This window comes from Gopherus evgoodei, chromosome 10 (genome assembly GCF_007399415.2).
Source record: "Gopherus evgoodei ecotype Sinaloan lineage chromosome 10, rGopEvg1_v1.p, whole genome shotgun sequence".
In the NCBI taxonomy this organism is placed as follows: Eukaryota; Metazoa; Chordata; order Testudines; family Testudinidae; genus Gopherus; species Gopherus evgoodei.
In genome coordinates this window covers 69,630,192-69,643,283 of record NC_044331.1, presented here as the reverse complement: position 1 = coordinate 69,643,283, position 13,092 = coordinate 69,630,192, and the positions used below count along the sequence as shown (strand labels likewise).

The following is a 13,092-nucleotide window of genomic DNA, read 5'->3' as shown; positions in this document are numbered from 1 at the left end:
CAGGAGCTGGCAGACGGAGCCCCAGACCAGCAGTGGGCTGAGCTGCTCAGCCTGCTGCCGGTCTGAGGTCCTGTCCACCGGACCTACTCAGCCTCCTGACTGCCTGGGGTTCCGGTCATCCAGGCAGGTAGGGGGCTGAGCAGGTCTGGCGGACGGGACCCTGGAAAAAAGGCGCAAAACGATTGTCTGCCATTGCTTTCATGGAAGGAGGGAGGGAGGGGGACCTGATGACATGTATCCAAAACGACCCGCAACAAAGTTTTTGCCCCATCAGGCATTGGGAGCTTAACCCAGAATTCCAATGGGCAGCAGAGACTGCGGGAACTGTGGGATAGCTACCCACAGTGCACCACTCTGTAAGTCAATGCTAGCCGCAGTAGTGAGGATGCATTCCGCCGACTTAATGCGCTTAGTGTGGATATCTGCAATAGACTGTATAAAATCGAATTCTAAGAAATCAACATCTATAAAATCGACCTAATTTCGTAATGTAGACATACCCTTAGAACCAAATCTCTCTTCATTGCCTGCAGCGCCCACTGTTCTAATCTTTCCAGGTCCTTTTGCAGAGTGTTTATGTCTCTACAGTTTTGCCATCGTGAACAAATATAGTCAGGGTTGAGTTTATACCAAAGACAGGAAGAAGTTACATAGGGCTTAGAGAAGTGCTTAGTTTTTGGAGGTTAGCTGGTCAGATAAAGCCTGTGGAAAATGGAAAGGCCCAAAGATGGGTTTCAGTTAGCAGGAAGTATCACTGCTTGAAGCATGACATGATTCATCATTGTGAGGGAAGGAGTTTTCCAGACCAGCTGGAAGTGCCCCCCATACCATTTATGGCCAAGAGATCACAGCTTGAGCAACACTGGGTTAGTTAGTTCCTGTCACGGTTTTCAGCTTACCAGAGGAATTCTTTAATGTAAGCCATTTTTATTACATCTTTATAAATAACCATTCAATCTTTCAGCCTTGTTTTCTGTTTAATCTCCCAGGGGAATGTAACTATGGTGGGAGAGTAACAGACGACAAAGACAGGCGTCTTCTCCTGTCACTTCTTTCCATAGTCTATAATAAAGATATAGAACAGGAGAAGTATAAACTTTCACCTGGGGATGACTACTATATACCACCGCATGGACCATACCAGGTAGGGAACTAAAGGACAGAAATTCCTTTTAATAAATCATTTAGTTTATATGTGAACTTTTAAGAACAATATTCTCAGAGTACATTGCTGTGTATTACTGTGTACAGGAAACAAAAAAAATATAAGATCATAAAGAGTGTCAGAATGTATCTCTGTATGCACAGAATACAGACTCACCAGTCTTGAACCGGCAGTTAATGTTCTGATGCAACTTGATGATAGATACGATGATCTTACAATGTTCTGTTTCCTATGAGTGAAAATGATGCCACATTTATGCAGGTTTTCTACTTCGGGACCATTATGGTGCTGCAAAGCTGGGAAGGGTCAGGCTGCAGGGGGACTCTACACCTCCCGCAGGCCCTTTTTGCCATGACAGCATGGTTTGCCCAGGTCTAGCTCTTTTGATATTTGAAAATATTGCACCTGGCTCCTGCTTTCAACAGCATAATCTGAGTAAGGCTGGGGAGTTTATTAGCTACTATAGAAAATTAGATAAATTCAATACTTATATGAGGACTGCAAGATCAGGTCCTGAATTAGTTTCTGAAATCTTCAAAGCTTTTGTATTTGTCTGCTTGGATTATGTAAACCAATGATTTTTTAGTTGGGAATTCATGTGCTTGAATATGACCAGCTGTGTATTACATTCTCATTATGTTCCATTAAAGCTGGGTTGTACTTACTGATGGATAAAAAATGTTATTAAATACACATTTTTGGTAACTACATGTTTTCCTTGCAGTCTTACATTGACTACTTAAGAAGCTTACCAATTGCAACACATCCTGAAGTGTTTGGGCTTCATGAAAATGCAGACATCACTAAAGATAATCAGGAGACCAACCAGCTTTTCAGTGGAGTGCTTTTGACTCTGCCTAGACAAGTGGGTGGAGGTGGCAAGTCCCCACAGGTAATGGGGAATGGAGATCCAAACAATCCCCTGTCAAGGAAGCATCTTAGAGAAGCATTCTTAGTGCATCATCCCTTATAGTTTAGAGGAGTTAGCCACCTCCACCTATGACTACTGGGCCGGGAATGGCTTTGGGTGACTCCTTATGGATTCAATCATCACCACATTGCAACTGTGACAGTGATAATTGAAACATACAATTGATTATGCTCCTGGATTCAGATTCCAAGGCAGTTTCAAAATATGGAATTTAATTTCATTGAGCAAATACTGATCCTGGAGGTTTGTGCTCTGACCTGGGCTCCTCACCCACACAGCACTAGTCAAATCTCCTTCAGCAGGATGTCTGCTCAGACTTGCCCTGGGCACAGAGTCCATGGTTCTGGGAAGTGACCTCAAGGACGATCAGTCAGACAACATAGGCCCATTAGGGCCAAAGGTGTCCTTCCCCCAGAAATCAAGATGTTGTAGCAGGTCTTTCCTCTCCTCGCATCCTCCCCTCAACACAACACATGGCTGTCCTCAAGGTTCTTAACTGCTAGGATACAGATTGTCAGCTGTGCTTCCCTTTGGCTGCTCCATAGGAGTTGCTGCAGTCTCAGGGCTGCAGTAGGCTGGGTGACTCCTGTGGTGAAGATACAGGGGCCAGAATCCAGAGAAGGCCAGCTTGGGAAAGATGAGTCATTTAATCCACTCCCCACCCCTTTCTGCAGCTCCACAGGCCGTGATCATGGAGGAGCCAGGGATCCCGTTTCACACCCTATTCTGCTCTGTGCCGAGAGTCCCTCAGATCAGTCAGGCCAGCTCATAGCTCCTCAGTAATGTGGGGAACAGGGCCTTTGTATATTGTCTATAAATAGCTATATAAAAATCCATTGAAGCAAAAGCATATAAAACAACAATATTTGAGGAAATCTGTTTTGTAAAAAGTAACAATAACAAAAAAAAGGCCATTTGAAAAAAATCCCCATTCTCTGCACATTCTTGATTTCAGGAAACTGTTGAAGATTTGGCACGGGACATCCTGTCCAAATTACCAAATGACTTTAACCTGGAAGCAGTAATGAAGAAATACCCAGTGCTTTATGAGGAGTCCATGAATACAGTTCTTAGGCAAGAACTTATTAGATTCAACAGGTGGGGCAGCCTGTTTTCTTTAACTTTACAAAAGCTGAAAGATGCTAAAATGTTTGTGTTCATGATCAGCACCAGGTCACAAGCTTTAGACAATTGCAAGCATTTTGTAATAAACTTCATTTACAAAAGCTATTTGAGAGCAGATTCAAAATACTTGAAAGCTGCAGCAAATGACTTCCTGAATCCTGATGGTCAGTTATCTGATAGTAACAACATTTAGTCACTGCTAACCTGGACCACATGTGAACGAGTGATGATGAGGTGAAAGACTACATATCCTATTACGAATCCTCTGAGTCATTCATTCCCCCATATTCCCAGCATATGACAATATTTCAACTCGTATCTAAAGTTTAGAGCTATTGTTAATTAATTTCCTTGGTCTATTGTAAGTTTTTACTAGAAGTTAATAGCCAAAGAATGGTTTTGGTATTTACAGACACAGTGAGAAATTTCTCAATACTCTCCAGGGCTTTCAGTCAATGGCAATCAGTCCATAGAATTCAGTTGGCTTTGGATCAGAGGTTTAGTGAGTAATGAAATGGCAATCTCCCCTTTATCTGCAGGCTTACAGAAGTTGTTCGGAGCAGTCTTGTCAATTTAGGCAAAGCTATCAAAGGTCAAGTGTTGATGTCGTCTGAACTTGAGGATGTTTTCAACAGCATGCTTGGAGGCAAAGTACCACCAATGTGGGCAGCCAAATCCTATCCATCGCTGAAACCCCTGGGCAGCTATGTGTCTGATCTTCTTACACGTTTGGCCTTCTTCCAGGTATACTAAAACTGATTTGGATCCATCTCAGGGACCAACATGTGAAAGCTGAATGAGAGGATTTACTTCAGTTAGGGTCAACTTAATAATTCCCAAATAGAGCCAGTTTGTGAACTTCTTACACACATTCACAAGCAGTTACTCATGAACAGTCCTCTTGGAATTATCCATGTGAGTAACTGCTCAAAAGTGTGAGTAAGGACTTCACAATCTGGCCCTTACTCTGTAGTGAGAATGTACAGTTCCCAGCTTTTTACTTTAGACTTTTCAGTAAGGAGAAATATTTTACATCGTGTTCAGCAGCAAGATAGGGTTGAAGAGTTTTTACAATCTAAAGAAATAAATGTTTTGGGTTTTGCTAATAAATATATTGTTTTTTTTTTCATATTCAGGAGTGGATCAACGAAGGGTCACCCAACGTATTTTGGATATCGGGATTCTACTTTACTCAGTCCTTCTTAACAGGTGTTTCACAGAACTATGCTAGAAAATACACCATCCCAATTGATCATATTGGATTTGAATTTGAGGTAAAAATATGTGGAGGAATTTCGTTTATACAAACCATTTTCATGTGTTATACAAAAAGAACAAAAAGAAACTAGCACTTTACAGACAAGACAATGGGGACATGTTAGGGTGTCAGTGTGAACCTGAGTCACTCTAGATTTACACCAATGTAACAGAAATTAGAATCTCATAGACTCATAGACTTTAAGGGATCATTGTGATCATCTAGTCTGACCTCCTGCACATTGCAGGCCACAACCTTACCCAGCCCCTCCAGTATTAGACCCATAACTTCTGTCTTGAGTTACTGAAGTCCTCAAATCATGATTATAGACTTCAAGTTACAGAGAATCCACCATTTATTCTAGTTTAAACCAGCAAGTGATACGTGACTTATGCTTTAGAAGATGGCAAAAATACCCAAGGGTCTCAGCAATCTGACCTGCGGGAAAATTCCTTACCAATCCCAAGTATGGCGATTGGTTGAACCCTGAGCACATCAGCAAGACCACCTAGGAAAGAATTCTCTGTAGTAACTCAGGGCCCTCCCCACCTAGTGTCCCATCTCCAGCCGTTGGGGATTTTTACTGCTAGCAGTTGCAGATGAATCACATATCACTGTAGCAATCTCATCATACCATCCCCTCCATAAATTTATCAAGCTCAGTCTTGAAGCCAGTTAGGTTTTTTGCTCCCCTTGAAAGACTGTTCCAGAACTTCACTCTCCTGATTTTTGGAAACCTTTCTCTAATTTCAAGCCTAAACTTGCTGATGGCCAGTTATCCATTTTTTTCTTGTGTCAACATTGGCGCTTAACTTAAATAACTTGTCTGCGAGTCTTGAGTTTTCCCTTGAGCCTCTTCTCACCTTCCCTCCATCATTGTTTGAATCCCCTTTGAAACTCAACCTTAGTTTCTACTTGCATCTCCAAACCTTGGATCTTCTCTTCTATCAGCTGTGGCATTTCATTCAAACAAAGCACTTTTCATGTACCTGCTCCAGGATAATGTACATTCTGCAACTTCTACATCCCGTCATCTTTATTGTCTCTTCCATTCCTTGGGTCACTACCTCTGCTGTCTCAGTGGCTGTCATAGCCTTCCTGCCTAAGCTCCTCTCAAGAAAATAAGAACCCCCCCTCCAAAAATCTACAACACAACCCTCCTCCCTTCCCCAAACTTCTCTTACAAACACCTATTCAAACTCCCCTGTTTCCAGTTCTGTTTGCTGGCTCCTGTGCTGCTGTTCCTGGCCCAGCATCTCAGCCCTGGTGAGCTTACAGCCTGAGGGCCCCATTCTTACTGCTGTCATCATCAACTCTGTGACCATACTGGCTGGATTAGGAGACTTTTGTCTGGGGAGTTGGAAACTGATGTGGAATGCTGCAGAACTGGGTCCTTGTTGAAGAGGGGATGCTTTTCCTGAACAATCAGAAATAGATTCTGAGGCTGCAGAGGCCGGGGTCCCTACAGAGCTTTTAGAGGCTAGAAGTGCCAGAGGCTATTTTTCTACTTAATTGATCCCTTGGCTAGGAGACACTAGTCTGAAAAATATTAGAGAACTAGTGGGAAGAATGAATGCTGAATGGAAAAAACAGGATCTTGGAGAGATAAACTGATAATAGTTTCAAGTATCAGAGGGGTAGCCGTGTTAGTCTGGATCTGTAAAAGCAGCAAAGAATCCTGTGGCACCTTATAGACTAACACGTTTTGGAGCATGAGCTTTCGTGGGTGAATACCCACTTCTTCAGATGCATGTGGTGGAAATATCCAGGGGCAGGTATATATATGCTAGCAAGCAAGCTAGAGATAACGAGGTCAGTTCAATCAGGGAGGATGAGGCTCTGTTCTAGCAGTTGAGGTGTGAAAACCAAGAGAGGAGAAACTGGTTCTGTAGTTGGCAAGCCATTCACAGTCTTTGTTCAATCCTGAGCTGATGATGTCAAATTTGCAGATGAACTGAAGCTCAGCAGTTTCTCTTTGAAGTCTGGTCCTGAAGTTTTTTTGCTGCAGGATGGCCACCTTAAGGTCTGCTATAGTGTGGCCAGGGAGGTTGAAGTGCTCTCCTACAGGTTTTTGTATATTGCCATTCCTAATGTCTGATTTGTGTCCATTTATCCTTTTCCGTAGAGACTGTCCAGTTTGGCCGATGTACATAGCAGAGGGGCATTGCTGGCATATGATGGCGTATATTACGTTGGTGGATGTGCAGGTGAATGAACCAGTGATGGTATGGCTGATCTGGTTAGGTCCTGTGATGGTGTCACTGGTGTAGATATGTGGGCAGAGTTGGCATCGAGGTTTGTTACATAGATTGGTTCCTGAGCTAGAGTTATTATGGTGCAGTGTGCAGTTACTGGTGAAAATATGTTTCAGGTTGGCAGGTTGTCTGTGGGCAAGGACTGGCCTGCCACCCAAGGCCTGTGAAAGTGTGGGATCATTGTCCAGGATGGGTTGTAGATCCTTGATGATGCATTGGAGGGGTTTTAGCTGGGGGCTGTATGTGATGGCCAGTGGAGTCCTGTTGGTTTCTTTCTTGGGTTTGTCTTGCAGTAGGAGGCTTCTGGGTACACGTCTGGCTCTGTTTATCTGTTTCCTTATTTCCTCGTGCGGGTATTGTAGTTTTGAGAATGCTTGGTGGAGATTTTGTAGGTGTTGGTCTCTGTCTGAGGGGTTAGAGCAGATGTGGTTGTACCTCAGTGCTTGGCTGTAGACAATGGATCATGTGATGTGTCCGGGATAGAAGCTGGAGGCATGAAGGTAGGCATAGTGGTCGGTAGGTTTTCGATATAGGGTGGTGTTAATGTGACCATCACTTATTTGCACCGTGGTGTCAAGAAAGTGGACCTCCCGTGTAGATTGGTCCAGGCTGAGGTTGATGGTGGGGTGGAAGCTGTTGAAATCATGGTGGAATTTTTCCAGAGTCTCCTTCCCATGGGTCCAGATGATGAAGATGTCATCAATGTAGCGTAGGTAGAGAAGGGGCGTGAGTGGACAAGAGCTGAGGAAGCGTTGTTCCAGGTCGGCCATAAAGATATTGGCATATTGTGGGGCCATGCGGGTGCCCATAGCAGTACCACTGATCTGGAGATACATATTGTCATCAAATTTGAAATAGTTGTGTGTAAGTATAAAGGCACGGAGCTCAGCAGCCAGTTGTGCTGTGGCATCATCAGGGATAGTGTTCCTGACAGCTTGTATTCCATCTGTGTGTGGGATGTTTGTGTAGAGAGCCTCTACATCCATGGTGGCTAGGATGGTGTTTTCTGGGAGGTGATCAGTGCATTGTAGTTTCCTCAGGATAATAGTTTAAGTCCGTGATTTGCACAGAAAGAGATATACCTATCTCATAGAACTGGAAGAGATGCTGAAAGGTCATTGAATCCAGCCCCCTGCCTTCTCTAGCAGGACCAACTGCTGATTTTGCCCCAGATCACTAAGTGGCCCCTTTGAGGATTGAACTCATAATCCTGGGTTTAACAGGCTAGTGCTCAAACCACTGAGCTATCTCTACCCCCTTAATAATGAGGCCAAAGACCATTAAACACTTATATACCATAATGAGCAGACTGTGAAACACTAGGGCATAGAAAATACGTTATCTTTAGAAGTATTGTTGTGGATTCTCCATGGCTTTGATCCTACTATGCTCACTGAAGTCAGTTGGCAGAGCTCCCCTTGACTGCAATGGTACATGATCAATGCCTGTTTTTATGAGACTTGCCACATGCTAGAAAAATGGTCTTAAAAACCATCTTAGTGAATGCTCTGAAAACAAACCAAGGGAAGCACAAATGAGAAGATGAATCAGTCATATATCTTGTGTGCGGCAAGGGGGATTTATTACAATCGCTTCTCTACGAGGAAAGTAGCCACCAGTGGTTGAAGGAACTCCCTTTAGTAGCAGAGGATGTACATAATTGAGCATACTGTTTTTTTTGTTGTGTGCCTCCCTACTTTTGTTGCAGGAGTATTTAGCCTGGGCCCTGTTCGGGTTAAGTGCCATTAATTTCTTCTTTTATATTTTGTTAATTTTCCTTTGGTATCTTAATTGTGTGATCACCAAGGCATCTTTTTGTTTAATTAATTCATTCTTATCATAAGGTCTCTGAGTAAAATTCATCCCTCTGCAGAGAGCTGGCACAAGACCTATGCACCACTTAAATCCTATTCTGAGAGCTTAAGTGGCATTTAACTAGTGTGCAGTCCTCTATACAAAGGTGAAGTTCACCCCCTTTGCATACAACTATACAAATGCCACTAAAATGATGGCAAACTCAATAATACATATGATTTTTTGGCATATTTGCCAGTAGTATGAACAAAAGATAGATTGGGTCTCTGTAAGAATTGCAGGACGGGAACGCCAAAGAAGCATGTATGGCTTGATCCTAAATCCATTTAAGTCAAAGAAAATCTCCCATTGACTTCATTGGGCTTTGGATCAGGCTCTTAATCAGCTATCAGAGCACTGCAGATATTATGATTCCACGAGTAAATATATTCTGGATATAAAAAGAGACCAAAGCCAATTATTTAATCATTCCAGGTGACAAGACAGGAACACAGCATGGAGGAAATGCCAGAAGATGGGGCATATGTGAAAGGACTGTTTTTAGAAGGTGCCCGTTGGGACAGAGAAACCATGCAGATTGGGGAATCACTTCCAAAAATCCTTTATGATTCTATGCCTGTAATTTGGCTGAAACCTGGAGAAAGTTCAGCATTTCTGCATGAGAACATTTACTCATGCCCTGTTTATAAGACAAGTGCAAGAAGAGGTATCTTGTCCACTACAGGCCATTCAACTAACTATGTTCTCTCAATAGAGCTCCCTTCAGACCAGCCACAGAAACACTGGATAAATCGTGGTGTGGCAGCATTATGCCAGTTAGATGATTAACTTTATGTACGTCAAAATACCTTCATTTTATAATTAAAAGACATACTTCATGCTCCTGTAGCTGCACTTCTTTTTTACATCAACATTTATTGTTGATTTTTAAACATTTCTGCTTCCTATTTCTTTCGCTTTTCAGCCATTTTGCATTAGTAGAGGGAGGACTGATTAAAACAAAACTCTGTTACAAAGACTTGGGCCTCACTGTGCTGTAGATGAAAGTGGGCAGAATTCCCAGAGAAAATATTCATTGTATGATCCACATCATTCTGACCTTGTGAAATCCTGATAAACACGAATCTTCGTGCAGTTTGCTTAGCTCCCCCTTACTAGGGTTGCCAACCCTCAAGGATTGTCCTGGAGTCTCCAGGAATTTAAAAATAAATCTTTAATGAAAGATGAAGTGATGTGAATACATCCAGGAATACATTCAACCAAAATTGGCAACCCTATTCCCCACTTATGAACTAGGGGCTTAGACCTGCCGAATGGGGCTTTGTCATTGATTTGAAACGAGAGTAGGATCGGGGCCTAGGTGGCTGCTTAATCTGAAAGAGATTTAGATGCTTTCCTCCAGCAACCATTACTTGTGAAAATAGGCCGCCCTTACTGGATCTGCCTACTGCTGTGTGGAGAAGAGACAGGGCTAGAGTCTGTCCCAAACAAACAGAACAGGCCCTCTGGTGGTGTAAATTGTCATAGTTGCATTGTGGAGCTATGATCATTTACACCAGATGATGATAGGCCCCAGAATTTCAGAACAAGCCTCTGTGTTTCTGAGACAGCATGTACATGGTTTTCAGCATGCCCGAGGCATATGCTTGCTTCAGCATGTTTAAATTTTCTGTTTCAATATAATTTATACGTATCATTCAGAGTGCTGTTCTATTTTGTCTGTCTTACCCGACCATACACATTCTGTGTGCCTGAGAGAAAGGCAATAGAATTTCTCCCTGTGCCAGCTAGGCCTTACCTCCTCAGCCCACCCTCTCATATGTTTAATTCATAACCTGATTATCTATAGTGTTTGTTTAGAGCCTCTCATCAAAGGAACTCAAAGTACTTTGCAAACTAATTAAAAATAAAGTAGTGCTGTGCATCTTCTTAGAGCTACACAGTCATTAACTAATTACTCCCCACAACACCCTGCTGAGATAGACAGGGGATCTGTGATGGGTGTGTACCAACCCCACACTGGGCTAGAAGGGGTTAATGAGGACCTGTGGGTGCAATCAGCCTGCAGTAGGTGTTAAGCCTGGAGGAAGGCGTGAAAAGGCCTGAGCCTGGCTCAGTTAGGCCCTACTCAGGAAGGAGAGCAGATTGTTGGTTCTTGCTCAGTGGGAGAAACGTGGGGGAGTCAGAGAGCTGAGTGGGATAGCTGGGAGATGGAGCCTCTCTAAAGGAAGGTATGTTTGGAACTGACATGCTGAGAACCCATGAAGAGACTGAGGCAAAAGCCCAAGGTAGAGCAAGGAAGTGGTCTGAGGGGGCAGCACTTGTGCAGTTGGGCCTTGTCTGCCTATTCAAGGGTCTGTGGCCTGGAACCCAGTAGAGAAGGAGGGCCTGAGTTCCTCTACCAGACTGCTGAGGAAGGAGGAGCAGAAACCCCTGCTGACAAGGAGTAAGGACTACTGTAACCCCTCCCCCCCACCATCACTGTAATAAAGGGGTAAGAACTAATGAGTCCAGACTTGGACTGATGGTTCCATGTGAAGTTGACAGACTATTATTTGTAGGACTACCGGTATCCCAGTAATATACCCAGTACATGTGGGACTCTGTGCCCTGGCTGAAGGGCTGAGTCGCAACAAGCAACACCGCTGGGCCAGCACAGCTGTTCAGCAGGAAGTGCTAAGGGAGGAGCTCCGGATATGCCATGCCCAGGCCCCACAGGGTGTGCTGACTGATGAGCTGTATGCTTACAGATCATGAGGCTCGTATTAGACTTAGGGGAAACAGAGGTCAGAGAGCAGAGCTAATATTCTCAAAGGCATTTGCTAATTTTCTGACTCTTAATTTTTTGGCTGCCCTACTTTTGGCACCTAAATGACTTAATTGAGGCCAGGTAGCCAGGTAGTGAGTTATTGTCAGAACTGGAGTGAAAACTTAGATGTTCCTAGCCCCTAGTTTCATGTCTCCAACCCTGATATTCTATGATTAGATGATGCTGTCTTGGGTAATTAAGTCTCACCATGTCTTATCTCAAGAATTTGCCCATTGTGTCTAGATAGTATAGCAAACAGCATAAAACATTGCCCATTATCATTTTATTAACTGTTATAGGAATATTTAGATGTAAAATGCACATATTTTAAGTGTGATATGATCTATACCAGTAAGTGAAGTAACGGGCACTTCGTATAATGTTCTCTATAAAAATAGCCACAGGTACTTGATGCAGTATCATTATACCCAAGTATTTGGTACATTATATACAGTATCGCATACAGGTATTTGGTACATTATTATTACATGTTGATAGATCTACAAGTAGGAACATGGGTAGGGCACTCCCAAATTCCCAATCCATTTCTGGTGAATGTCATGGTCACAGAATTTTAAAAATTGTAAATTTCATGATTTCAGCTATTTAAATCTGAAATTTCACGGTGTTGTAACTGTAGGAGTCCTGACCCAAAAAGGAGTTGGGAGGGGGGCCTGGTACTGCTACCCTTACTTCTGTGCTGCTGCTGGCGACACCACTGCCTTCAGAGCTGGGCAGCTGGAGAGCAGCGGCTGCTGACTGGAAGCCCAGCTCTGAAGGCAGAACCGCTGCCAGCAGCAGCACAGAAGTAAGGATGGCCTGGTATGGTATTGCCATCCTTACTTCTGCATTGCTGCCTGCAGAGCTGTGCCCTCAGACAGAAGCTGCCACTCTTTCCCCCCCGCCCCCCGCTCTGAAGGCAGCAGTGCAGACGTAAAGGCATGGTATGGTATTGCCACCTTACTTGTGTGCTGCTGCTGTTGGGGGGGCGCTGCCTTCAGAGCTGGGCACCAGGCCAACAGTCTCTGTTCGCCAGCCACCCAGCTCTGAAGGCAGCATAGAAGTGAGGGTGACAATACTGCGACTCCCCCTAAAATAACCTTGTGATCCCCCTGCAACTCCCTTTTGGGTCAGGACCCCCATTTTGAGAAATGCAGGTCTCCCATGTGAAATCTGTATAGTAGAGGGTTAAAGCACACGAAAGGCCAGAGTTCATGGAGGGAGACCAGATTTCATGGTCTGTGATACGTTTTTCATGGTTGTGAATTTGAAATACCTAAACATGCATATTTGATGTAAGTGCTTTTTATTCAGTATTATGGAGGTACTGGTCATGACTTCATAGTTAAGACTGGAGTTCAATTTTGCACTTGAGGCAGGGTGGGGAAGATGCACTGTATTTTTGAAACTTAACACACACACACACTCTTTGTGTACAGAACTGAATTTCTGAGGATTATAAATAAAGCAATGAATTGATATGTCTTTAACTAAAACCTGGGTCCTTTTAAGAAACTTCATCAGTCTTTTCTTTGTCCTAGATGACCTTAGTAATGAAATAACACAGACTCTTTGAACTGTTCATATAGTTAAAATTAACGGAAATTTTATGCACAGACTACATTTGAATAAATTAGGTTGCAGTTAGATAAAATAATAATTATTAATAACCTAATTGTAATGATTATATGCCACAAACACTACTAAGTCAACCGCTCAGGTAACACTTAGTGG

At 43.3% G+C, this 13,092-nt stretch overlaps 1 protein-coding gene across 2 annotated transcripts in view; it reads left to right on the top strand.

Annotated features, from left to right (window-relative positions):
- The window catches only part of DNAH3 (dynein axonemal heavy chain 3), a 111,871-nt gene extending 102,434 nt beyond the window's left edge, over window positions 1-9,437 (top strand). For both annotated transcript variants that reach the window (XM_030578529.1, XM_030578530.1), the window contains 6 exons: window positions 990-1,144; window positions 1,890-2,057; window positions 3,052-3,194; window positions 3,761-3,965; window positions 4,358-4,495; window positions 9,024-9,437. In XM_030578529.1, coding sequence (XP_030434389.1) covers window positions 990-1,144; window positions 1,890-2,057; window positions 3,052-3,194; window positions 3,761-3,965; window positions 4,358-4,495; window positions 9,024-9,377 — 1,163 coding nt within the window. In that variant the 3' untranslated portion in view covers window positions 9,378-9,437. The remainder of the gene's footprint in view (window positions 1-989; window positions 1,145-1,889; window positions 2,058-3,051; window positions 3,195-3,760; window positions 3,966-4,357; window positions 4,496-9,023) is intronic.
- Window positions 9,438-13,092: the final 3,655 nt, after the last annotated feature.